Source organism: Dipteris shenzhenensis, chromosome 27 (genome assembly GCF_047967505.1).
Source record: "Dipteris shenzhenensis isolate YYH24624 ecotype China chromosome 27, Dip_SZ_1.0, whole genome shotgun sequence".
NCBI classification, from domain to species: domain Eukaryota; kingdom Viridiplantae; phylum Streptophyta; class Polypodiopsida; order Gleicheniales; family Dipteridaceae; genus Dipteris; species Dipteris shenzhenensis.
This window is the reverse complement of record NC_141622.1, coordinates 51,329,524-51,354,033: the sequence shown is the minus strand read 5'-3', so window position 1 is coordinate 51,354,033 and position 24,510 is coordinate 51,329,524. Positions and strand designations below refer to the sequence as shown.

The 24,510-nt window shown below is 43.1% G+C and overlaps 1 protein-coding gene across 1 annotated transcript in view; it reads left to right on the top strand.

The window, feature by feature from the left end:
* The window catches only part of LOC147884468 (low-specificity L-threonine aldolase 1-like), an 83,727-nt gene extending 60,177 nt beyond the window's left edge, over positions 1-23,550 (top strand). Inside the window, exons 9-10 of the mRNA XM_087398294.1 lie at positions 3,264-3,330; positions 23,223-23,550. Coding sequence (XP_087254420.1) covers positions 3,264-3,330; positions 23,223-23,261 — 106 coding nt within the window. The 3' untranslated portion in view covers positions 23,262-23,550. The remainder of the gene's footprint in view (positions 1-3,263; positions 3,331-23,222) is intronic.
* Positions 23,551-24,510: the final 960 nt, after the last annotated feature.

Genomic DNA, 24,510 nt, shown 5'->3' with positions numbered 1-24,510 from the left:
GCATGCAGAAATAATTTTCGTCACTTCTTGCAAGGGCTGTAACTTTTCACAGAAAACTTGGATTGCAATGATGTAAGAACGAAATTTGTAGTACTCAAGGTCCTCTACAACTTTGCTGATGACACAAAGCCGTGATTCTGCTTCTAGATTTGGATAGAAGCGCCACATCGTCCACAGGTCACAGAAAGATGTAGCTGAAAGAAGGAGGAGAGAGGTGGCAAATCATGGCGTGGAGAAGAGAGCTCAAGGAAGGAGAGAAGAGGGCAGCCTTCCAAGGAGGAGGAGGTAGAGTAGATTCATTGGCCTCCCTCACCTCAACCTCTTGGAAGGGAAGGGGAAAGAGAGAGCAGGGCTAGGAACATGGCTCTGATACCACATGAAGAGATCTAGTAGCTAGCTAGGAACGGAATGGAAATGGGGAAAGCATAATGAAAAGCAAAATGGAAAGGAAAATGAAAGAACAAGTGATAGACAATGATAACCAAAATACTCACATGATATAAAGCTTGATGTTGGTTGATGTCTTAGACAATAGACAAGTACAACACTATATAGTGTGACACTAGACTCTAGAAAGCCATAGTGTATATGGAATAACTCCCAATATGACACGTGGCATGTCTAGGACTCACTAGACTATAAAACATACCTAGAACACTCATTTTAGACTCACTTTGGCTTCATATTCCAACAACGACGAGGGTGGCAGGAGCAAGACTCCCCATTGGTGTCGTTGATGTAGAGCAGCTAGCAGGGCAGGAGCGCCCCTCCGCTTTGGAGATCTACATGCTAGAAGTGGAAGGGGCGGTCCCCTGGTGTGGTTGTAGCAGCAAGACTACGACACGCAGGAGCATTTCTCTCTTTCCATTTTTTACAAGTGTTCAAGCTTCCCAAGGTTGGCGATGCTCTGATTGACCGCTGCTACCACGAGCACATTTTTCCCCTAGCATTGCCCATGGTCCTTGCACAAACATAACAGTTGGAGGATTGGCATGCAACTCTCTTTGTCTCCTGATTGACATAGTTCTTGGGAGATCTTGTGACTATGGGTTCTCGGATGATTCGGAGTGAGCCCTTAGTCCCCCAGTAGATAGTATAGGCAGAGTTCACTATGACACTGCTCCGTTAGATGCCATCTTTCAAACAATGACATGTATATCTTCCTCTCAAAATTGTTTGTGCTAGTGCCTGAGAGTATCATAGAAAAGCTAGTATACTGAAGTAAGACAACCTCATTGGCAAGTACAACCTCCATCTTAAACCAAGTCCTAGTAGTCTTTGATGCTAGCAACATTAGACAAATCTAGTAACGTGTGTGATTTTTTTTCTTTAGTGGCAGTGATGTTTCCCGAGATACAAGGTGAGAGATGCATGATGGCACATGTTCACTTTTCAGCTCAAGTGAGTGATTTATGCATTTTGGGCTCACATCGATTGACCAGAGCCTCATTGGATGAGATCATTGTCAAGGGCATGACTCAATAACAACAACTCCTAAAAATCATCCTAGAAACCCATTTTCCTCCACGTTATTCATGCCGACCTGGGGAGAGCGTGGGGGTGGCGGTCTCAATCAACTATTAACTGTTCCTTCATCTCATCTAATAGAATTAGATTTGGCTTTGTTCAGTTAAATATATTAGAGATTCCTAGACAATCCTTATTCTAGTGTTTAGATTGATGGGCACTTGGTAGGGTAGGGTAGGGGCTAAGAGCCAAATGGGCACAGTGCTTTGGGGGATTCATACCAGTCAATCTTTGCCTCCTAGCTCAGAGCTGGCTTCTTCTATTTCTAGCACTCATAGTCCCCATGGACTTTAATAATTGTTTTGTGATGGCTGGCTAGATTTCCCCAATGTCAGCAAATCCTTTTTAAAAGAGTATAAAGCATTGTCTATGGTCTTACATACCCATTTAGAGAGGAAAGTCTATTATCATTAGAGGACACCTCATGTTCACTTGGGACGTGCACTGTGAGACATATTGGTTGTTCAGGCACTATTGTAGGTGTTTATCGAAGCTGATTGTTATTAATGATCCATCTATGTATTTCAGATGTTCTCCATACTACTCTTATTTTGCATGGGAGATTATAAAGAATTTTGTGTTTCCATTGTAGTGAGGGAAGAGACCAGACAATACAACTCCTATCATTGATTTGAATGGAGATAATTTACACATCATGAAGCGAAATGATATGGATGAACTGAGCATTATGTTTTTTTATACAAAGAGTATAAATCATTACTGTAGGAGTCTATGGAAGCTAATTGTTAATGATGATTTATCCATCTATTTCAGATGTTCTTCACACTTACATTCTTAACTCTAAACTCATTCATTTTGCACGGGAGATTATTTATAGCTTTGCATTCTCTCCTAAATGGGTTCTTTTGTATATTTCTTACAAGAAGGATCCACCATTGTTGGATTTTTTGGATGTATTTATTTGGTCATTCTTGAATTTGACTGCTGGTACACTCTTATGTGTACTTTTAGAAGTTAATATATTATTAGTTATTAAGAGCGTCAGCTTTTTCTTTTTTATACGTGTTTGCAAACATTTGGAGTTTGCAAACGATTGATAAGTCCAGTGAAGTTCCGACATGTGGTCTAAGTTTTTATGTCATAATTTCACTATGTGCCCTATTGTATTTGACATACTAACATTATAGATAATAAAACACAACTTACAACCTTCAAATTTCATTAAATTTCATACTTTTAAACCAAAAACCAGAGCATTTTGAGCTTTAACTCGCAGAGATCTGAATTAGAAAGCTTGTGGCCTGGGCCTGTAAATTGAAAACCAAACTACATAATTTCTCTCAAAACATAGCTATGATGGTGATTCATTGATTTGTATCTGAATAAAATGATCTCAATATATAGCAGAGGTAAGGTCATACAAACTCTGTTTGTGATTGTGGAGTGATTTCACTAATGAGCTGCAGATTAAATACAGCTGCAGAAACTCAGTACGAAGACCTTTGTATAAATGGATGCTCAAGTATGTGTGGGTGTGTGGATTTGTATGTGTGATAGCATATGCTTATACTATGGTCTACACCCACTGTTGGGCACTGATGATGTCAGTGGGGATATCATAGTATTAGTCCCGGAGTTTATGGTTTTTAACCTTATGAGTGACTTATCATGAGATTGAAACTGCACTATGCGTCATGTTTTAGTGGATCTGTTTTGGCATGTTCCTAGATTCATCTAGATATATGTAGAGCCTTACAAATCATATGTATTTTCAGGTTTCGAGCAGTTTTACATCATCAAATATCTGAAGATGATGTTCACTATGCCATTATGTGCTTTCAGGTTTTCTCTCTACTTCTCTATACTGAATATACTGAGACATTATATAAGATTTCGGTGCTTTTTTTTTCAAAAAACAATTCAACATAATAATGTAGTTGCTTTGCCTATCTACGAAAGATCCTTGTTGTCTATAGTGAACAAATAATTTGTTAGATGTTTTGATTCACCTTATTTTCCTTCATTTTGAGTTTTGATTCTTTTATGCATGGAAGAACATTATAGTGTTATAAATTACTTACAACTTTCAAGTTGCAAAATATGGAAGTGTGACTTCAAACTTCCCAAGTTCACATTGATCAATGATGATTTCCCAATGTCAAGTTTTGAGTAGTCACTACTAAGTAGATAGCTAAGAAAACCAAAACATTTGTTGACACTAGAGTGACCACTTACTAGCCTATTACACTAACTCTAAATCTAACTTTTGAGCATCTATACTTTAAAGAATCGAATCCAGGCTTTTGTTTCCATTGGTTCTCCTTGGACCTCTTCTTCTTCCTCATCTTCCTCCTTGTCATCATCACCATCCTTAGTCTTCCTTCTCCTTGTCCACATCAAGCAACCCATCATTGACATTGACTATGGTGATTGGCTCTAAGTCAGCCCGCAACTTCTCCAACGTGAGTAAGCAATCCACATCGCATAGATAGCAAGTTTTTTTTTTTTGGGCAAAAAAGAGACTTCTATCAAGTAAGAAAGAAACTCGCTAGAGCAAGCTCTGAGCGGAAATACAACATCATGAAATCATGAGGATAAATAAAACCCCCTCAAAGTGAGGTGGAAAAAAACCAAGGCTGAGGTTGAAAGTGCCACCTCAACCCTGTAGGAGTCTCAGAGAAGAAAGGAGAATCCTTTCATTCCCCTGAAGAAAGAAGCCCTCCTAGCTAAGGCTGCACGGGAGTCTTCCTGTATACTCATCCATACGGCCATCAAAGTATGTACGGTGTCTGTCGAGATACTAGCCAAAGTGTGCGAGGGATGAACCTGAGTACCCTCCATAGCCTCTGTGCATCTGGCTCTCCAGATATGCTAGGATGCTATGCTTGCTAAAATCTCCCAAGAAGTATCCACAGAGGCATGTACATCTCTAAAAGGAAGGTGTGGTACCACATCCAACAAACAGGACTCAATCTGATGACATCGAACCAAAATGGCCCGAGAGGAGTCAAGTCTCTCATAGAATACCTGAGGCCCTGTAAGAGAAAGCCAAGCCACTGAGCCCGATGTCATAAAGAATGGGGAGTGGACAAAGTGACTGAAAATCCTGGCTACCCCCATCCAAGTCATCCTCACCTATCTGCAATCCCATAAACAATGTTGAATAGTCTCCGAAGCAGAGAGGCAACGAGGGCAAGTAGGGTCGGCTCTGAACCTGGATCTCCAAAGGTTCACTGCAATCCCATCATGGATAGAAAGCCAAAAGAAGAGAGTGATCTTTCTATTCCTGTGGGATTTCCAGAGTCTCCTCCAGAAGCACCTCTACAGATCCGCAGTGATATCAAATGTCTCCCAATGAGGAACTCTGGAAGGTCTCCAACCTCTACTACTGAGCTGAAATCTCCTAGCATTACTGACGGTGTAACGAAAGAAGGGGATGCTCTTCTCTCGATGCCCTACGTCAATCCAGTCCTACTCTCCAGGGTCCCACTGCAAATACCTAATGGGAACTCCCCCGTAGAGCCAAAGCCTCCAAGACCCGGTGGAGAGTACTGGGCGTCTGGGTCAAGGAACCACTATGTGATCCCTGCACCAAAAGACCTACAACCCTGATAGGCTGAAAAGTAGACTCAAGCAAGATGTCCTCTGTGGATCTGAGCAATCTGCCACCATCCTGCACAGTAAAAACTAAAGCATCCTCCTATGCATCTCGAAAGGCCAAAACCTGAAGCAGAACATCACCTCTCGTAAAAGTACCTGCCCAAGTGGAGCAAGTGAGTGGCATATCATCTGTGTCTACCCACTCCTGTGAAAGGGCTGCCTCAATCTGCAAGATCCTCCCTGCACTCCCTCTGAGATGTCCTGTCAACTAAGACTTGGTCTCCTCTGGAAGCCTGCGGAAAGCTTTCCAAGACCCCAAAGATGATGCAGGTCCCCTCTCCCACCTGGACCACTGCATGTAGAGTGAGGCACCAAGTGGTCTACCATGATCATCTAAAATACTGTCATTCCACATGATGGGTTGCCTATCAATCTCTTCACGAGAGGAAGGAGGAATCCTCCGAAGAGTGCTCCTGAAACTGGCCCATGCTTTTAGATTGGCAACCATGAGAGGGGACGAAGGTGATCTAAGGTGTGTTGTGGTGAAGATCCACCTAATACTGCTCATCCAGTCTCCTCCTGAATAAGGTGTGCACCTCTGTATGTTGCTAATAAGAAAGGCCTTCCACGGTTCCTGCCCTGGCATAAGTCCCCGCACCACCATATTGCATAGTATAGCTCTGCACTGTAAATCTGGATCAATAATATTGAGACCCACACACACACTCTCTCTTTTTTGTAAAAGAACCTTTCATTAAGAAAAATATACATCCATAGCTGTCTCAAAGTGAGACAACTACTACTCATATGCTAAAAAAACTGAAAAGAAAGCATATTGTAGCTGCTCCAATAAAGAACAACTAGTACAAGAAAACTAAAAGAACACTACTAGTTAGGCCGCAGGAAGATCTCCTATGAAATGTGCATCCTACAAGGAGCGAAGCAGGGAGGATCAGAAGAAATGATAAACATCCACAGTGGATTGTCCATAAAGCCAAGAGTTACAGGCATGATATAAAGACCATAGAGCCCAATAACGACACCAATTGAAAAACTGAATGTAGTTTGGGGTAGTGGTATATCTACAAACAACCAAAACTACCTGCCCAAAAGCAATGCTTGAAAATCGTGCATGAAGATAAGTCCCCATTTGGGAAGAAAATCACGGGTAATCGGGCACCAACCAAACACCGCCATAAGAAAAGCCTCTGTCTGGAGCAGGAGCTTACTGTTCCAAATACGGCCAAGACAAACCTTCCACCAAGCGAGTGGTTTGTCTAGATGCTAGATAGAAAGGCCACACTCTTGAATCCATGGCTGTAGTAGAAGAAGATGACAAGCTTTCTTGGTGGTATCACACACACTTTTGTTTTTGGTAAAAAGATTTTTGTTTTATATTACAGAGTCACAATAAGATGTGCTCAAGTACATCAAGAGAAGATGTCAAGATATGACAAATATACATCTCACACACACACACACACACACACACGTGCATGCGCGCACTTGTGTATGGTGTACCTCATCCCCGTGGAGAGGGGGATGATTGGATAGACCTGTTGATGGTGCCTACGTTTCTTGAAGACTTTAGGGAGTTTGTGACAAGGATTGGCAGTACATAGGTTACCTTGGAGGACTCAAGGTGATCTTGAGTGGAACTCATTGGGTATTTGATCCAAAAGAGGCATAACGAATGGTGAGACATTTCCAAGTATATTATTCAATAGCATATGCCCTTATCCACAAGGTTTTTTTTCCCTTTATAAGTGAATAACCCCTTCACATAACAATAATACAACCACTTCCTAGCTTGAGGAATGTTTATGTTTTTGTCAGATTGGAATGACAGTGTGTTTTTTATATCAAAGCATTGAAATGCATCTTGCACATGGATACATTGCGGTTTGCTATTGGATTCATGAAGTGCTCACTTTTGATGAAAATTGAAGCCAAGATAACTTTAAAATGTGCTAGAAACAGCTTACCGAAACAGAATCAACAGCCTTTACTAACCTTACAGGCGGCACTCCCAAAGCCTGCAATTTTGGCAAATTATCAACCTTCAATCAAAAAATTCACAAGAGTCTAACTTAATAGCAGTAAAAGAAATAACAGATTTTCAGTTGTCTAAAAGCATAAAAGATCACAGGCAACTGTGAAATAAGCAAGCAACGACCTACAATTGAAGCATTGAAAATGCGTGCTCCATCTACATGCAGTTTCAAGTCATGTCGTTTGGCCAGAGATCCTATTTTGTCTGTGTAGTCGGTAGTAATGCATCTACCTCCAGAGCTGCAAAAAGGACCCATCAATTCAGTTTCAATGTCCCTCCTACTTTATATTAAGTCAAATAAATAACATAATGAAAACTTACATGTTATTTGATATTTTCATGGGGTATCTAGTAAAAACAAGCTTTGAGATTGGGAAAGAATACTATCCATAAATGTCCTAGATTTCTTTAAGTTAAAGAATCTCATCATTAATTAGGGAAATGGACTGTTATTGTAGTAAAAACAGATGCATGTCTAAAGAGCCAAAAAGGCTGCTACTTGAGGCTCTGGAGCACCAAATCCCTTTGGTTATGGTGTACAAAACCTTATCTTTACAATGGCACTGCACCTGCACTCCATGCTACAAATTTCTGATGTGAGCAGTTCTCATATCTTGATCCATCTGATGGCTTTATGTTCAACACAAAGTATTCCCAAATCTCTTTAGTACAACATGATGGGATTACCCTTTATCATATATCAAATTGCTTTTGATTTCTGAAAGTTGCTTCAAGCGGTGAGAATCTCAATGATTTACTACAAGAAATCAGATGCTACTTCTTTTTATTCAATTGTGCTATACAGTCTCTGGTCATTGCAGGATATCAAATTATCTCAAAGAAGTACTGAAGGTAGATGGTTTAAAGTTGTGATCTGTACAATTTATTTTTTTTGGCAAAAAAGAGACTTCTATTAAGAAAGAAACTCGCTAGAGCAAGCTATGAGCGGAAATACATCATGAAATCATGAGGATAAATAAAACCCCCTCAAAGTGAGGTGGAAAACAACCAAGGCTGAGGCTGAAAGTGCCACCTCAACCCTGTAGGAGTCTCAGAGAAGAAAGGAGAATCCTTCCATTCCCTGAAGAAAGAAGCCCTCCTAGCTGAGGCTGCACGGGAGTCTCCCTGTATACTCATTCATACGGCCATCAAAGTATGTACGGTGTCTATCCAGATACTAGCCAAAGTGTGCGAGGGATGAACTTGAGTACCCGCCTCTGTGGATGTGGCTCTCCAGATATGCCAAGATGCTATGCTCGCTAAAATCTCCCAAGAAGTATCCACAGAGGCATGTACATGTGTAAAAGAAAGGTGTGGTACCACATCCAACGAACAGGACTCAATTTGATGACGTCGAACCAAAATGGCCGGAGAGGAGTCAAGTCTCTCATAAAATACCTGAGGCCCTGTAAGAGAAAGCCAAGCCACTGAGTCCCATGTCATAAAGAATGGGGAGTAAGCAAAGTGACTGAAAATCCTGGCTACCCCCATCCAAATCATAATCGCCTGTCTGCAATCCCATAAACAATGCTGAATAGTCTCCGAAGCAGAGAGGCAACGAGGGCAAGTAGGGTCGGCTCCGAACCTGGATCTCCAAAGCTTCACTGCAATCCCACCATGGATAGAAAGCCAAAAGAAGAGAGTGATCTTTCTATTCCTGTGGGATTTCCAGAGTCTCCTCCAGAAGCACCTCTGCAGATCCGCAGTGATATCAAATGTCTCCCAATGAGGAACTCTGGAAGGTCTCCAACCTCTACTACTGAGCTGAAATCTCCTGGCATTACTGACCGTGTAACGAAAGAAGGGGATGCTCTTCTCTCGATGCCCTGCATCAATCCACTCCCACTCTCCAGGGTCCCACTGCAAATACCTAATGGGAACTCCCCCGTAGAGCCAAAGCCTCCAAGACCCGGTGGAGAGTAGCCGGGGGTCTAGGTCGAGGAATCACTCTGAATCTGATCCCTGCACCAAAAGATCTACAACCCTGATAGGCTGAAAAGCAGACTCAAGCAAGATGTCCTCTGTGGATCTGAGCAATCTGCCACCATCCTGCACAATAAAAACTAAAGCATCCTCCTGTGCATCTCGAAAGGCCAAAACCTGAAGTGGAACACCGCCTCTCGTAAAAGTACCTGCCCAAGTGGAGTAAGTGAGTGGCATATCATCTGTGTCTACCCACTCCTCTAGAAGGGCAACCTCAATTTGCAAGATCCTCCCTACACTCCCTCTGAGATGTCCTGTCAACTGAGACCCGGTCTCCGCTGGAAGCTTGCGGAAAGCTTTCCAAGACCCCAAAGATGATGCAGGTCCCCTCTCCCACCTGGATCACTGCATGTAGAGTGAGGCACCAAGTGGTCTAGGAATCCTCCGAAGAGTGCTCCTGAAACTGGCCCATGCTTTCAGAATGGCAACCATGAGAGGGGACGAAGGTGATCTGAGGTGTGCTGTGGTGAAGATCCACCTAATACTGCTCATCCAGTCTCCTCCTGAATAAGGTGTGCACCTCTGTATGTTGCTAATAAGAAAGGCCTTCCACGGTTCCTGCCCTGGCATAAGTCCCCGCACCACCATCTTGCATAGTAAAGCTCGGCACTGTAAATATGGATCAATAATATTGAGACCCCCTTCCTGTGTAGGGAGGATGAGGGTCTCCCAAGCCACCCTGGCTAAGGTATCTGCTGTGCCATCAAGCCCACTTCAAAGAAAATTTCTGATCGGTCTCCTGAGCTGAGTGATGCAGTCCCTAGAATAGCACCAGCAAGAACAAACAAACCAAGCCATGGCCAAGAGGACCTGGTTGACCACCACAACTCTAGAGGCAAGATCCAGCTTGGCTAAGCTCCAAAAAAGGAGCTTCCTCCTAATGCTCTCCAACACGGGAGCAAACTGCTGCATGGAAGAAATATCCAAGCCGACCTGGCAGCCCAAATACCTGACAGGCACACCCCTCTGAACCCAAGTGAATCCTATGTCAAGCCCCCAAACTGGAGTGTCCTCATCACTGATCCAAAAGCCATTGGATTTATGCCAATTTATCTGCGCCCCCGCCACCAAGCAAAATAAATCCAATGCTGTCCTAAAAGAAGTGAGCGTCTGTGGAGTGGCATCCAAGTAAACTGTTGTGTCATCTGCCAACTCACTGTCAAGTAACTCTTCTTCCCTTCTAATGGGAAGTCTCAGCCCAATGATGTCAGCTTGAGACCTAACATAGATACTCATAGCTTCGGCCACGAACAAAAAAAGAAAAGGAGCAAGGGGGCATCCTTGACGGACTGATCTGGAAATCTGAAATCTCTCACCCCTTACCCCACCAATAAGTACCTGGCTGTGGGCTGATACAAGGAGGAAACACCTCTGATCCAAGCATCAGTAAAGCCAAAACGTAGAAGGGTGCCCTGCAAAAAATCCCAATCTACTCTGTCATAAGCTTTCTCAAAATCCAAAAGTAGAATGGCTAGATTCTGGCCGCTCTGCATGGCCCACTTTGAGGCTTCCCAGAAAGAGAAAATGTTATAAAAAATGCTTCTGCCATGCACAAATCCCGTCTGAGTGTCATGAATAAGATCTGGGAGAAGGGGCTGCGATCGGAGGCTGATTGCCTTGGCTAGAATTTTGTAACAAGTCCCTAGAAGTGTGATAGACCTCCACTGGGACACTAGATTTCTGCAACCTCCTTTCAAGATAAGGTGGATGAGACCTTCTGTAAGCGACCCGGGCATCTCACCAGAGTCCCAAATACCTTGCAGGGCTGAAGTAATGTAGTCTCCAATCATATCCCAGAATGCAATGAAGAAAGAGGGGGTAAGGCCATCGGAACCTGGGCACTTGCCCTTGTGAAGGGCTGAAAGTGCAGTCCTGAACTCTATGTTGGTGAAAGGTGCATCAAGCAAAACATGCATATCCGGTTTCACCAACAAAGGGATGCTCTACCAAATAACTTGTCTATGCATATCCGGTTTCACCAACAAAGGGATGCTCTACCAAATAACTTGTCTAGCATCCTCTCTATCCCGTGTCTCAAGATCAGCAGTAAGAAGGGCGGCATAAAAATCTGAAGCTATGCGCAAGACATCATCAGGATCTGTCTGTAAAACCCCATGTGAGTCAATACGTTGGGATACACTCTCTCTACTATGTCTAGGGCCAAGAGTAGAGAAAAAGTGTTTATTGACTCTGCCACCCATCTGAATCCAGAAGGACTTCTGTGCATGAAAGGCATACTCTGCTCTCTGATCAAGCAATACCTGCTGATGAGCCCTTGCTGCAGCAAGGCGCTCCTAAATCCAAGCATCTGAAGGCGGTTTCTGCTCTTCCCTGTGCAAAGCTGCCAACTGCTGGCGAACACCAATCTCACGTCTGAGAATATCTCGTCTCCTGGTACGAGCAACTGAGAGGTAGAAGTCGCTAATACCAAAAAGGACAGCAGCTACCTGTGATGGCAATGGCTGCCCACCCTGGACATGAGAAACCCATATCTGTAGGGCTGCCTCTGTAAGGTCCTCCTCTGTGTACAAGGCATCTGGAATCCTGATGCTGCCAGATCGGCCTCTCAAGTGAGGCTCTGAGATAGCCAACACAACAGGAAAGTGGTCTGAAGTGGAAATCCCAGCAGCAATGCATACCGATCCACCTCTGTCAAGTGCCCAATCATCTACATAGAATCTGTCAATACGTGCATGAATAGGCATCTATTGCCTCCTGTTCGACCAAGCGAACAGGAGGGACTGTGGCTGAATAAGAAAGGCATCGTCCAACCAAGTATCTCTACCACAGTAGTGAAAAAGGAAGGCATCCCAAGCTGCTCTCTCCAAAGAGTGAAGTCCTCCTTCTCTACCCCCTTTTTTGTGTGACGGTAACTCAACCATGTTAAAGTCACCTCCAATCACCCATGAATCCGCAATGGGGGCCCAGGAGAGCAAATCCTTCCACATAAAGACACGTTTCCCTCTAATGTTGGAGGCATACGGCTTAAGGAAACCAACCTTACACCCTCCAATCAAGAGAATAATCCACTATGCTCTAGAGGGAATAATGACTCCGTGTCCAACAACCAAGGGGAGAACCGACTGCGAAACTGAAATAGAAGTGCCCCCCCTAGTGCCCAAGGCAGGCGACCAAAAAGTATGACCAGAAAGCAGTTTGCCAGACTTAGAGCAATCACTGGCATCCAACTTGTGTTCCTGGATAAAAAGGATATCAAGAGCACCTCCAGTGACACTTGGATGAAGCTGATTCTGGATCGATTGCCTACAGCGATGGTGTGGAACTCCGCCTAGGCCCTGTATGTTCCAGCTGACTATCCTCATCGACAAGAGGATGCTGGGTGGAAGGGCTTACCCGACCTAGTAGAGGAGACCAGCTTCCCCTAGGCCAAAACACTCCTACTGAGGGCAGGAAACTCAACATGTGAAAGGATCCCTACACCTGCTGAGGGGGAGGCCCTGTCAAAAGGAATCTCAATGACCGGGATCCCTAAGGTGGAGGGCACAAACTCCTCCTCATCCATGAAAGTCACCGAATCAACCAGTGTCGAAAAAGAGTTCCTGAGAAGCAAGTCTGGCCGAGGAGTGCCAAGAAGACCTGCACTCGTGGAGGAAGGAGGAGAAGGACCTGCCAGGCCTCTATCAGCAGATCTGGAGCTGGGAGCTGAGGAGGCATGTGGCTGGGCTGAAGAAGGATCTGTAGTCCTCATGTGTGCAAACACTTCCTCAGCTGTGGCATGAACAATCTGAGGGGGAGAAGTATCGGTAGCCCCCTCGTGATCAAAAACGAAATCTGCTGAGGAAGAAGGCATGCCAGGAAGGGGGGGAATCTTAGTGACCACTCCGAAAGTGGCTCCGATAGTAGCAAGAAGTCGATGGTAAACCTGAGGAAGACCAGGAAACCTGATCAACAGTGATGTGACCTAATTGTCCTCCTCGATCAGATCGAAGCCCAAGGTGTACTCCTTGAACCCAAAGCCAGGGAAGGGTGGGGGAAGGGGCGGGGGAGGGAGGGGGCGGGGGAGGGGAGGGAGGAGAAGGGGGAAAGAGAGGGCAGGGGGGAAAGGGGGGGGGCGGGGGAGGAGAAGGGGGCGGGGGGGGCGAGGGGGGGGGGGAAGAGGGAGGGCGGGGGAGGGGGAAGGGGAGGGAAGGGGCGGGGGAGGAGGAGGGGGCGGGGGGGCAGCGGGAGAGGGAGGGTGGGGGAGAAAGGGGGCGGGGGGGCAGTGGGTGGGGGAGAGGGGGCGGGGGAGGGGGAGGGGGAGGGGCTGGGGGAGGGAGGGCAGCAGGTGGGGAGAGGGAGGGCGAGGAGGGAGAGGGAGGGGGTGGGTGGGCTGGCAGGGGGGGAGAGGGAGAGCGGGGAGGAGGAAGGGAGGGAGGAGGGAGAGGGGGCTGGCGAAGGGGAGGGAGAGGAGGAGAAGCAAGGGGAGGGAGGGGGCGGGCAGTGAGGGTACAAGTCGCTTTTGTCCACAGGAATGAAGTGGTGGAAGTCATTGGGAGCTAGCACTCCAAGGCTACAAACACTAGCCATCCACATCCTTTCACAAGATAGTAGGGCCTCTCCTTATGAAAACATTGGTTCACATTCTCATGTATCCTCACAAAGAAGCAGAATCGATTAAGGCCGACATAGATAGAGAGACTTTTGTTTGTACAAACAAATCTCCATCTCACAAGGAACATTAGACAACGCGGTTTTCTCAAGGTGGAGGTGAGTGAAGTCTCTTCCAACTTTCAATCTCCTATCAATATTTGCTATTTTGGATCTTCATGAAGTTAGAAGACTAAAGATTCTCTTTCTTCTAGGTCAAACTTGCTATCTAAGAATATGCGTTCGAGCTGCTCCTCTCCCCGTGAGCTGCTGCGCCCCCCCCTCTCCCTCTCTCAGCCAGCCCCCTCTCCCTCTCTCTCCCTCTCCCTCCATTTACAACCATAGGTGAGAATGATCACTCTAAATCATGATAGATATTTATTTGGTCTATCAATTTGTCCTGAAATGGCAACAACAAGTCCCAGTATTAACAAGGTGAAAATTTAGTAGAAGCTTTGCTATAGTTATAGCCTACATAGATGAATCATGATGGAACATGCATGGTAAGAAGCGAAAGGGAAGTGAAAGATATTTAGATTTATTAGACTCTAGAGACTAGCTCACTTGCAACTCCACATCATTTTTTGCTATACCGCTCAATGGTGGCCATCCAATCACTTTGACCTCTTGGTTAGGTTCCTGATCCTTGCCTCTTTAAGTTGGATGAAAGACAAATGCAGTAGCGTGCAAGGGAGAGTGCATCACATTCCACGTAAGTTACAAACCATCATTGATAAACATGAGTAACTAACCACGTGTAAAATACATAAAAGAGATACCACAAGTGAATAAAAACCAACCTTTCCACGCGTAAGTCTTGTACTTTTCACACACGATCCACTGAAATATTCTTCATGTTATCAAGCTCCTCCACCATCTTATTAGTTTATCCACAAATCCCATGGTTACCCCCTATCTATCTGGAGAAATGCATACAAGCTCTTTATGATAAGGCATTGCTCCCAAAATGCATTATCAAGGACATGTCGTTCCACAAGTTTGCCTTTTTTAATTTTGGAGGTCCGTCACTTTGTCCATTCTTCACTTACAACCATTCTTCTCAATGCTTGCCTCACATCTAGTAAGTTACACAAAACTATGTATATGTATGCAAACTTTGTGTCACAAGGCTTAAACAACCCGATCTCAATCAAAGAGTGGAAAATGCAAAGCTCTTTGCTTCCTTGTGATAAAAACGTTACAATCAGTTGTGCTATGTCAAGCACGAGCTTCACCCAATCTAACTTGCAAATGTCCTCGAATAGCAAGTCAAAACAATGGAAAGTATGACGAGTGAAACAAATATGTGGATTTTCGTCCTCAAGTGTATCTCTAGCAAGCAATCAATTGGAAGCATTGTCCATGACAACTTGGTCCATAATTTTTGGACCTCACCTCTTCAACGACCTTCTTCAGAATTGCATTTGCATTTTTTCATTCCACTTGTCGCCTTTCCAGAATCACCTCCAAACTTGACATACTCCCACTCAGCTCTTTTGTTCCTAACCAAGATGAGAGTTGAAACTTGAAACTTGAAAGATGTAAGGCTGAAACTGCAAGATCTTGTAAGTACTTAGAAGTTAGTAAAAACAGTGATATTGAAGCACTGAAACCACTTGAGGAGGCTCGTTTTCATGCAAGAAGGCTATTGTTGGAGGTAGAGAGCTTGCAGGGACATGTATCTTTGCAAGTAATAGTAGAACAATAGAACTAAGTCTGCAAATGGAAGGCTGAAGCGATTTGCAAACAAGAGATAAATACAATTTTGAATGAGCAGTCGTCCAACTTGGAGGCTTGAAATATTGACACTATTAGAATGTAAATTCTTTACTGGACGGACCAATTTACCTGGAGATTAGAGGCTGGAATTCTTCCCGTGGTGAGAAAGCTGCAGCCTGCAGTCAAGGTATGGGTTCTTCCTCTCGCAAAGAGCCCTTGGACTTTGGCCAAATGGTCTGTCTAGGGACTTGGGGACTCGAGTAGCCCATATGGCTTGGACTCTAGAGAGCAACCAAAAGGGATGGGCCTATAGGTACGAACACAAGGAGCTATCACTATCACATGCAGGCATAAAACACTGTTGCATGTAGGTATGGACACAAAGGAAATGCCAAATCGATGTGGATTTGGGCTTCAGGGTTTTTTCCAAATGTGACTTTTCAAACATCAAATTTTTCAGTGTCTTCAAGCATTGGGAATTTAACAAATGCATGCTGTGAAAGCACCATTTTTTGGGTGTTTCCAAATGCTTCTTTTTCAAATGTTCGATAAACCTATCAAGTGCATTTGATAGTAATCATGATCACTTCTCAAAATACAAAGACAAAGGGATAAGCAAGGCTCCAACTACTTATCCCAGGGCTGACTATATATAGCATAAGGTGGGATACTCTTTTTTTTTTTTCATGAAAAAGAATTCTATTAAGTATGAATAATAAACCCGTGCGAGCGAGCTCGAAGCGGAAATACATCATGCTAGAAAAAAACAGCTGAGAATGAGCTAGAAATAAACCAAGGTTGAGGCTGAAAATTCCACCTCAATCCTGCTATAGTCTCTAGAAAAAAAGGGAGGCTGCTTGAGAAGACCCCTGTATGCTCGTCCAACTGGCAATAAGTGTGATATGTATCAGCCCATATATTGGCAAGGGTGTGGACGTGTGATCTGTCTAAGACTTGTGTGCATCTAGCCCTCCAAATTTGCCAAGTAGTAACACTGGCCAGAATCTCCCAAGCACTATCCACATCAACATGTACTCGTCTGTACCAAGAGATAGAGACATCTTCCAGTGAGCAAGGCTCAACCAGGTGTTAGATGGCCCAAGAAGCATCCTGCCACTCATAGAAGATCTGAGGACCCAACAAAGAGAGCCAAGCCACTTATCCCCAAGTCATGAAGAAACATGAAGGAGAAAAAGTACTCTCGCATGTCTGTAGTCCCATAAGCAATGATGAAGTGACTCCTTAGCAGATGAGCACCTAGGACAAGTAGAGTCTGCCCCGAACCTGGACCTCCACCTGTTCACTGCAATCCCTCCATGAATAGAAAGCCAAAAAAATAAAGTGATCTTTCTATTACTGCGGGATCTCCAGAGCCTCCTCCAAAAGACTCTGCAAATTAGCTGAAACCTTATAGCTCTCCCAATAAGGGGCTCTGGAAGGCCTCCAACCTTTACAGCTGATTTGAAACCTCCCGGCATTACTTACCGTATAATCAAAGAAGGAGAGACTCTTCTCTTGGTTTCCTGCATCAATCCACTTCCACTCTCCGGGGTCCCTACCTTATGGGGACTCCTCCATATAGCCACAACCTCCATGAACCCGAAAGAGTAAGATAAGGCCTCGGATCTATATTCCACGCAGAGTCCTTACCTTGTGTCACATAGCCTAAGATCCTGACAGGCTGAAAGGGCAATGCCCAAAGGGATATCATCTTAAGAAAGGGAGAGCCTGCCACCTGAATGTACATCAAAGCCTAAGAAAGGGAGAGCCTGCCACTTGAATGTACATCAAAGACTAAGGCATCCTCCTGTGCTCCCAAGAAAGCAATGACCTGAAGAGGAATACCTGTTCTCGAGAAAGCCCCCATCCACAAGGAACAAACAACTAGCCTGTCATTTGTATCCACCCAATCACGGGGTAAGGATGCATCTATCTGCTGAATCCTCCCTGCTATTCCTCTGAGGTGACCAACCAACTACTGTTTACAATCTTTTGGAAGCATTTTGAAAGCTTTTTAAAGAACCTATGGGGGCGGCAGGGCCTCTCTCCCACCTAGACCATTGCATATTTGTGACAAACCAAGCTGCCTACCATGCTCATCAAGTACACTGTCATTCCAATCTCCACCTAGGGAGGGGCCAAGGGATATTCACAGGCAGAAGGCATTAACTACCAAATGACTGGATTAGCCATGTGAGGCAAATTGCTAGGCACCGAGGGAAATAGCTAGATCTGGAAAGCCAGCATGCAGAGCAGATGTGGCAAGATTGCCCCTTGGCAATTGGCCATGTGGCATGTCAGAGCCTCTAGTCAGTTGTATGCGGCGTTTCCTTTTTTCGAGTAAAAACCCATGAGTGACAAGTGGGCAAAAGTTGAGAGGGGTCTAGACATAAAGTCTCAAGTCATTTTTTGGGAGCACCAAACTCCAAAATTTTTCACTGAAATGTAAGAACACATGAATATTGATGAATAGAGATAGATATAAATATACCTTTATATAATGTCCAAGTGGTTACTTATTTTATGACTTTTAAAAACCTTTTTTTTTCTTTTACCATTGGATAGATCATGAACTTTTGAGAAAATCTATTCTTTATACATCCTCAGGCTGAGCTAAGAAAAACTTATAACTCCTTTTTTATAGACCCTATAAGGGTATTCTGCCAGAGGAATATGCTTTGAAGAGCTTTCACCAACCTTATTTCGCCGGCAAAATACCCTTGGAGAGCCTACAAAGAAGGGGTCATAACTTTTTCTCCTTAGCTCGGATTGAGGAGCTATGAAAATGAAAAATGTTCAAATTTTGATGATCTATCCAATGGTGGGGTTAAAAATGTAATTGCAAGAGGTATAGAAGAGATAAATTGGGAATTTCAAGATGGATATGAGAGTTACAACTTCTCCCCAATTCATAATATGGTAGGAAGGGATTCAGGAGGGCTTACATCTCCTTGAAAGTAATTAGGTTTGGAGAATTGGGAATATTTCCAAAATCCCTCTCTTGCCTTTCTATATTTGATAATATAATAGAGATGAATTAATGATAGATTATAACAGCTTAAGGTATGAGGGTTTTCAATATCTCCTTCCTACTCATCGAAGGAACATGGTATATATATTGTTACATGGGAGCTTCTCAATATTTCAAATCTGATCTTGTTAAAGCTAAGGGAAACTCTTCTAAATCTGTTGAATCACCATAATCCTAAAAAGGAGTATGGTAGGGAGGGATTTATAAGAGTTTCTAAAGTGTTTACTATTTGTCCATATATAGATGATGTTCTCTAAAATGAGGGTTATAATGATAAATAAGTAAGTATAGGGGTCCATAAATTGAGAAATCAAGAAAGAATTGTATATTCCTTTGAGAAATATACCATCATGGTTGGGGACAAAAATTATCGCTTGGACTTTTGTGCTCGTGGATTTTTGCTCGAAAATTGCGCACATCCAGCTATATGCCAGGTACAAGGCAGCTCTTGGTTGGCTTTAAAGCATCCCCGAGCTGGCTGGGCCAAATAGGCCACATGACACGCGGGGGTCCGGACCAACTTGCAAGTCAACTCAGGTGGGGACTGCTCCCACTAGGGTTATACAAAGCTTCCTAATTCATTCACTCCTTATTGATCTTGAGGGTAGTCATATTTACTAACCAGCATGGGTTAGGGAAGCATAAACAGTTATACATTCTTCTTCAGCCTGATTCGGGCAGCATCTTGCAAAGGGATAGATCTACCCTTATTTAGTGGGTAGTCTTGTGGGTGATATCTTCCCCTTAGTTTGTTGGCTTGTGAAGACTAGGTGGAGGTGACTTCAATGAGTCGTGGAGCCGAGGTGGACTCCAAGAAAAGCTTTCCAAGGAAAATGCATCTAGAAGACGATATTTCCTAGAGGTCATGTAAGGATCTCTCGGGGGGAGGGGGGGAAGGGTCTTGTAAGGGTCCACACCATCCATTACAGTAGCATGATGATTGTGTGGAAGAAATCATGCTTGCTGTCCATGAAAGTGACTCTAGACCTGCAAGAGAGTAGGCAAAATTCCCACACAATTTTGAGATGAAGCATTTGCTGTTTTTTTCATACAGTGGACGACGTGACTACATTCGACACAATCGTGGAAAGAACTGCTAGAAGGAGCTCGCTTCATTGAAAGAGGTATTCTAATATTGATACTTTTACACGGTAGTGAATTCTCTATCATTTACTTTAACTTTAGATCTTCCCATCCCAATTTTGGGGACGATTAGCTTACTACCCCCTATTAAAATTCAAGGATAAGAGTTGCATGAATCATGCAAGCTATGGAAGGTCACTGAGGGGTCATAACAGTGGCTAGTGCCACGCTATTGATATGACTCTGGTTCCACTAGATTCATTGTCGCTTGAAGCATGGGAGGAGAAGGATGAAAAGGCATATGGTGTCCTTACAAAAAACAATGTAATTCCATTGACTCAATTACCCTCCAGTCCTCATGATGCCTGGATTGTTCTCAAAGATTAATACAAGAGGGACAAGTTGACAATGCTCTTAAATCTTCTCAAGATGTTTGAGGGAGTTGAGGTAAAGGGATTGGTCTACCGATTATAGGAGCAGCCAATTACTTTTTAGGATCCTAGAGAATGATGCAAGGGCAACAGCAAGAGAAAAGGGAATCCGGGAAAGTTTCACTTGGATTTATCCCATGAAATCAAAGTCAGATGTCTTCTCTAGCTTCAAGCATTTTCTTGCCTTCGCAAAAAATGAGAGTGGGGAAACACTATTAACCCTCCGCACTGACAGGGGGGTGAATACTTATCCTGGGAATTTTCTGCTTTTTTAGCAGCCCAAGGTATCATACATCAGTGCACAGTGCCATACTCTCCGGACTTGTAGAGCAGAAAATCCAAATATATCGGACAGCTCTTGCAGCACTTCCAATTCGAGGATTGCAAGCTGGTTTCTACTCCATCGGAACCTGGCTTCCATTTCTCCTCCAAAGATGGAAGTGCCTCATTTGATGCCACTCTTTACCAGCAAAGCTATGGGCTGCCCTATTTACTTATTTCATACCCAGCCTGATTTGCAGTATGCCGTTTCCCAAGTAAGCAGGTACATGCACAAGCCCAACACACAACATTGGTAGGCAGTGAAGCGAGTCTTCCATTACTTAAGGCCACGCAGCAGTTGAGACTATTCTACAGTGATCGGTCTTCATTGGATTTGCATGCATTCACGGACAATGATGGGGCCAGTGGTTATGACATGAGGGTGTCTCACAGTGGCAACTATTTCATGCTTGGCTCTTCATGCATCTCTTGGTTCATCGAAGCAGCCTACAATTGCTACTTTTAGTGTGAAGCTGAGTTACGAGTATAGGGCAGTCTTCATAACCACTGTAGAGTGTGTTCCACTCTCATTTCAGCAAGTACCACCATGTCTAACCATCTTTCTGTTATCCTCCTTGTTAGCAGCCTGTCAGTAGGAGTTTGTTATGTCGACTATGATATGGAGATTACGGTATAGAGGGGAAACCATGAGGGCTTGATAGTGCTTGCATTAATGGGGCTTAGAGGGCTGGGGTCTAGGGTTAAGCATTAATAAGAAGCTGCAAAGGGAAGCCATGAGAGGGCTTTAATGGAAGATTCCTTTGTAGGACAGGTGGCACAAAAGGAAAAAGCCAAGTGGCTAGCACTGGGCATGGGGGAGGGTTTTGGAGAGAGTTCCATCAAAGAAGAATCAGGAAAGAAGGAACTTGACAGAGAGTTTATGTGGAGAATTGAAGGGAGCTCTCTAAGGGATTTGTGGCTGGGTGGTACAATAGGAATTGAGTTCTCAAATGTGATGTCTTGATACTGGTATCAAAGCCAAATGTCAAAAGCCAAAGCCAGCAACCAAGATTTTACCCTCGAATTAGCCCCTACTGCATGGAGTTTTTTTCTCTTAGTCATAGAAAACTACAGCTTGCGAGCATCCTTGTGATTTCAAATTGTAAAAAACAATACCGTCTTTGAAACAAATTCTTGCTTATCAACAGAAAGAAACCCAAGTAGAATTTTGTTGACAAAAGTGGATTGCATGCCTGGTGGAAAAACTTCAAATGGATTGATGAGTTATACAATGGATTGGTGGAAAACTTTGAAAGGGGAGAGAAAGGGATTGCGTGCCTGGTGGAAAAAATCGAAACAGGAGAGAAAGGGATTGGTGATGGCATCGTGAGTTATACAACGGATGATGGTGATGACATATTTATCCGATCCTATACAAGCTCTGCGTTGCGAAGTTGCCACCTATGTGGGGGCCGAGGCATTCCAGAGCTCATTTGATGAAGCTCATGGTATAAATCCAAGTTCGGAAAGACCTTTCATCAGTGTGGGGAATGGAGCTTTGGATATGAAGTGTCCAATAAAGGAAAACGTGGAGCTGAGCATCAATGCGCGCCTCTAAGATAAGGTGAGATTGTGTAGCCGTCTCTAGTCTAGGTCAGATTGTGTAGCCGTCTCTAGTCCATCACAAGATAGTCCATCACAAGATATAGTATTAACACACCCTCATGGCAACTTGGGGGTCCTCACGTGTCACAAGTGCCAAGAGATTTCTTCATGAGAGATTGTGATGATGGTTTGTTCTTCACAAATACAGCCACATGCCACTTCAACTCTCCAATTTGGTTGCAATTGCCTCATTTTGTTCACATGATTTTCTTTGAGGCTCTTATAGGTAGAAGAAGTTCATTTCCTTCAAGGAAAAAAACCATGGTTTGCCACCAATTCTTTGCATCCTAGGGAGAGTTGGGTGGCACTCCCAAAAGCTTTATGCATACCCTCTCCAAGGCCAAAGTCACCTTTATTATGCAAAGATATCAATCCTTGCCTTACAAACGTGATTGCATGAGAATTGGATCTCGTATTTTTCAGCACAAATCTTAGTAACTATCTAAGAGGCAAGAAGTTTAAATGATACATGGACATGCTTGGTTTGCAGGATGTAAAACAATTTTTTACAGGGAAGTCTTAGAGGTTAATGCTTAGTTCCGTGTACTTTCGATGCCATTTCTAGACCAGTAGTGGTCCCTTTTAATCTTGATGTATGGGCTTGTAAAAAATTTGCCCTGGCACAAGGCACTGTTACGTCACCTAGGTTTGTGGAAACCCCATTTCTGTATACAAGTAGATCAATACTTGTTTTATCTTATGTGTATCTTTCTCTCACTTGGATGTACATGTTGTCCCCCTCTACTAATTGTGAGAGTTTTTAAAATTATTAAGTGTCTATTTTCTCCATTTTGGATTCATGTGCTCCACAACTCCATGCAACACTATGTGTCCTATTATCCATCATCTACCCATGGATTTGACGTATTCACCTAATTTTGGCTCCGCCATTAGGTCTTCTCACTCCTCATACATGCTCCTATTATGTAATATATTGCTCATTGATTGAGACTATTTAGAGTATGTAAGAATTATCTCTCCATGGGTGGAGTCTAAGCATTGCCTTTATTCTCTTTCTAATGAATGGGCATCAACACCATAGAGGGTCAAATATCCCTAATGGCATGAGTGGCTCAACTCTACCATCATTTTTAGCCACCATTGCTAGTCTCTCTCTCTTATATTTTCATCAAATTCTTCTAAAGACAGTTTCAATCTTCAAAAAGTATTTGCCTAAATCATTTTTTAAAAAACCTTTGACATGTTTGCAAACAAAGAGCGCTATAAAATGATAATATATGAAGTAGCAAGAACAACTGTTCTAGTTTTCTTTCCACACATATTGTGATTAATTTCCATGACAAACGTGGTTCTCTTGCAGGACATACTCTTGACAGTTCCAAATGGGAATGTGAAGTAAGTATTATCCATATGACTTGGATTTCACAAACTACGTATCTATGTTAATCTTTAAGTGAATGTGCTACACTCATAGGTGAAAACTAATATATTGTTGTAATGGATGAATTGCTCCCTTTCAATTTTCATTGGCTTGTTGCCATGATCACAAAAGTCCATTCGATGTTTTAAATCCACACTCTTGGTGTAAAAATGTCCTTATGAGGGACCTTAAAGCTCCCTCTATTTTATTAGGTGTCATAGCAACATCTTTGCTCATCAATGGATTTTTTAAATATGATTTTCAATCACGTTTGTGTACTATCGAAATCTTCATGTTGACTTGACATGTACTTGTCAAGAGATGGAAACTCACATGTTTTATAAGGAAAGAACTTCTTGAAGAATACGAGGGGAGATGAAACTGTCAATATAGCAAAAACAAGTTAAAACCCCTTTAGATATGTGATGAGAAGCTAGAATATAATAATAAGGTCTATTTAAGAATAGTTTATGCTTTTATATATGTGAAAAGGCACTTTTATGACACCTCAATGTTGATGTGCCTCTATTGTCATTATTATCCTAAAATCAATGTTGATGTGCCTCTATTGTCATTATTATCCTAAACTCAAAATTCCTAAAAGAAAAAACTAGTGAGAGCATTGATTTATAGTTTTTTCATGTGAAAATGGTATGTTCTCCACATATAGTATTGTAGGGGACCTTAATGGCATTTCCACTCACCAATTGGTTAGCACCACCTCACCTATTTTTTGTGTGAAGCTCTTATAGGGTTTTATCTTGGATTTTGGACATGCCTTATAGAAATTCATTTTCTTGCCAAAAAAAGAGAGAAAAGATTCATCTAATGAAGAGCCTTAATACTATGAATGTAAATCTTTACTTGTGTCTTTTTGCATCAAAAACATCCTTCGATGGGACTTCTCTCTCTTTAAACCCTTAATTATAATTTAGAGGTCTCTTTTTTCCCTCAAAAGTTTATTCACTTTTTCTCAAAAAAAGCCCAAGCATCTTGATTGCACAACTCACACTATGGTCCAAATCAACCTAAGGAAAAGGAAGATGAATCATTCCATGGTTTCATAAATCTTGACCATGAATATCAAAGCAATGCGTGGGGATAAAAGCTATACTCATTTATCTATGTTAGAAGGTGATCTAGAAAGTGTTTATGGGATATCAAGAAACATGCAACTGCTATGCTACATTGACATTTCTCTATCATATCAAAGTAACCATGGTACCAC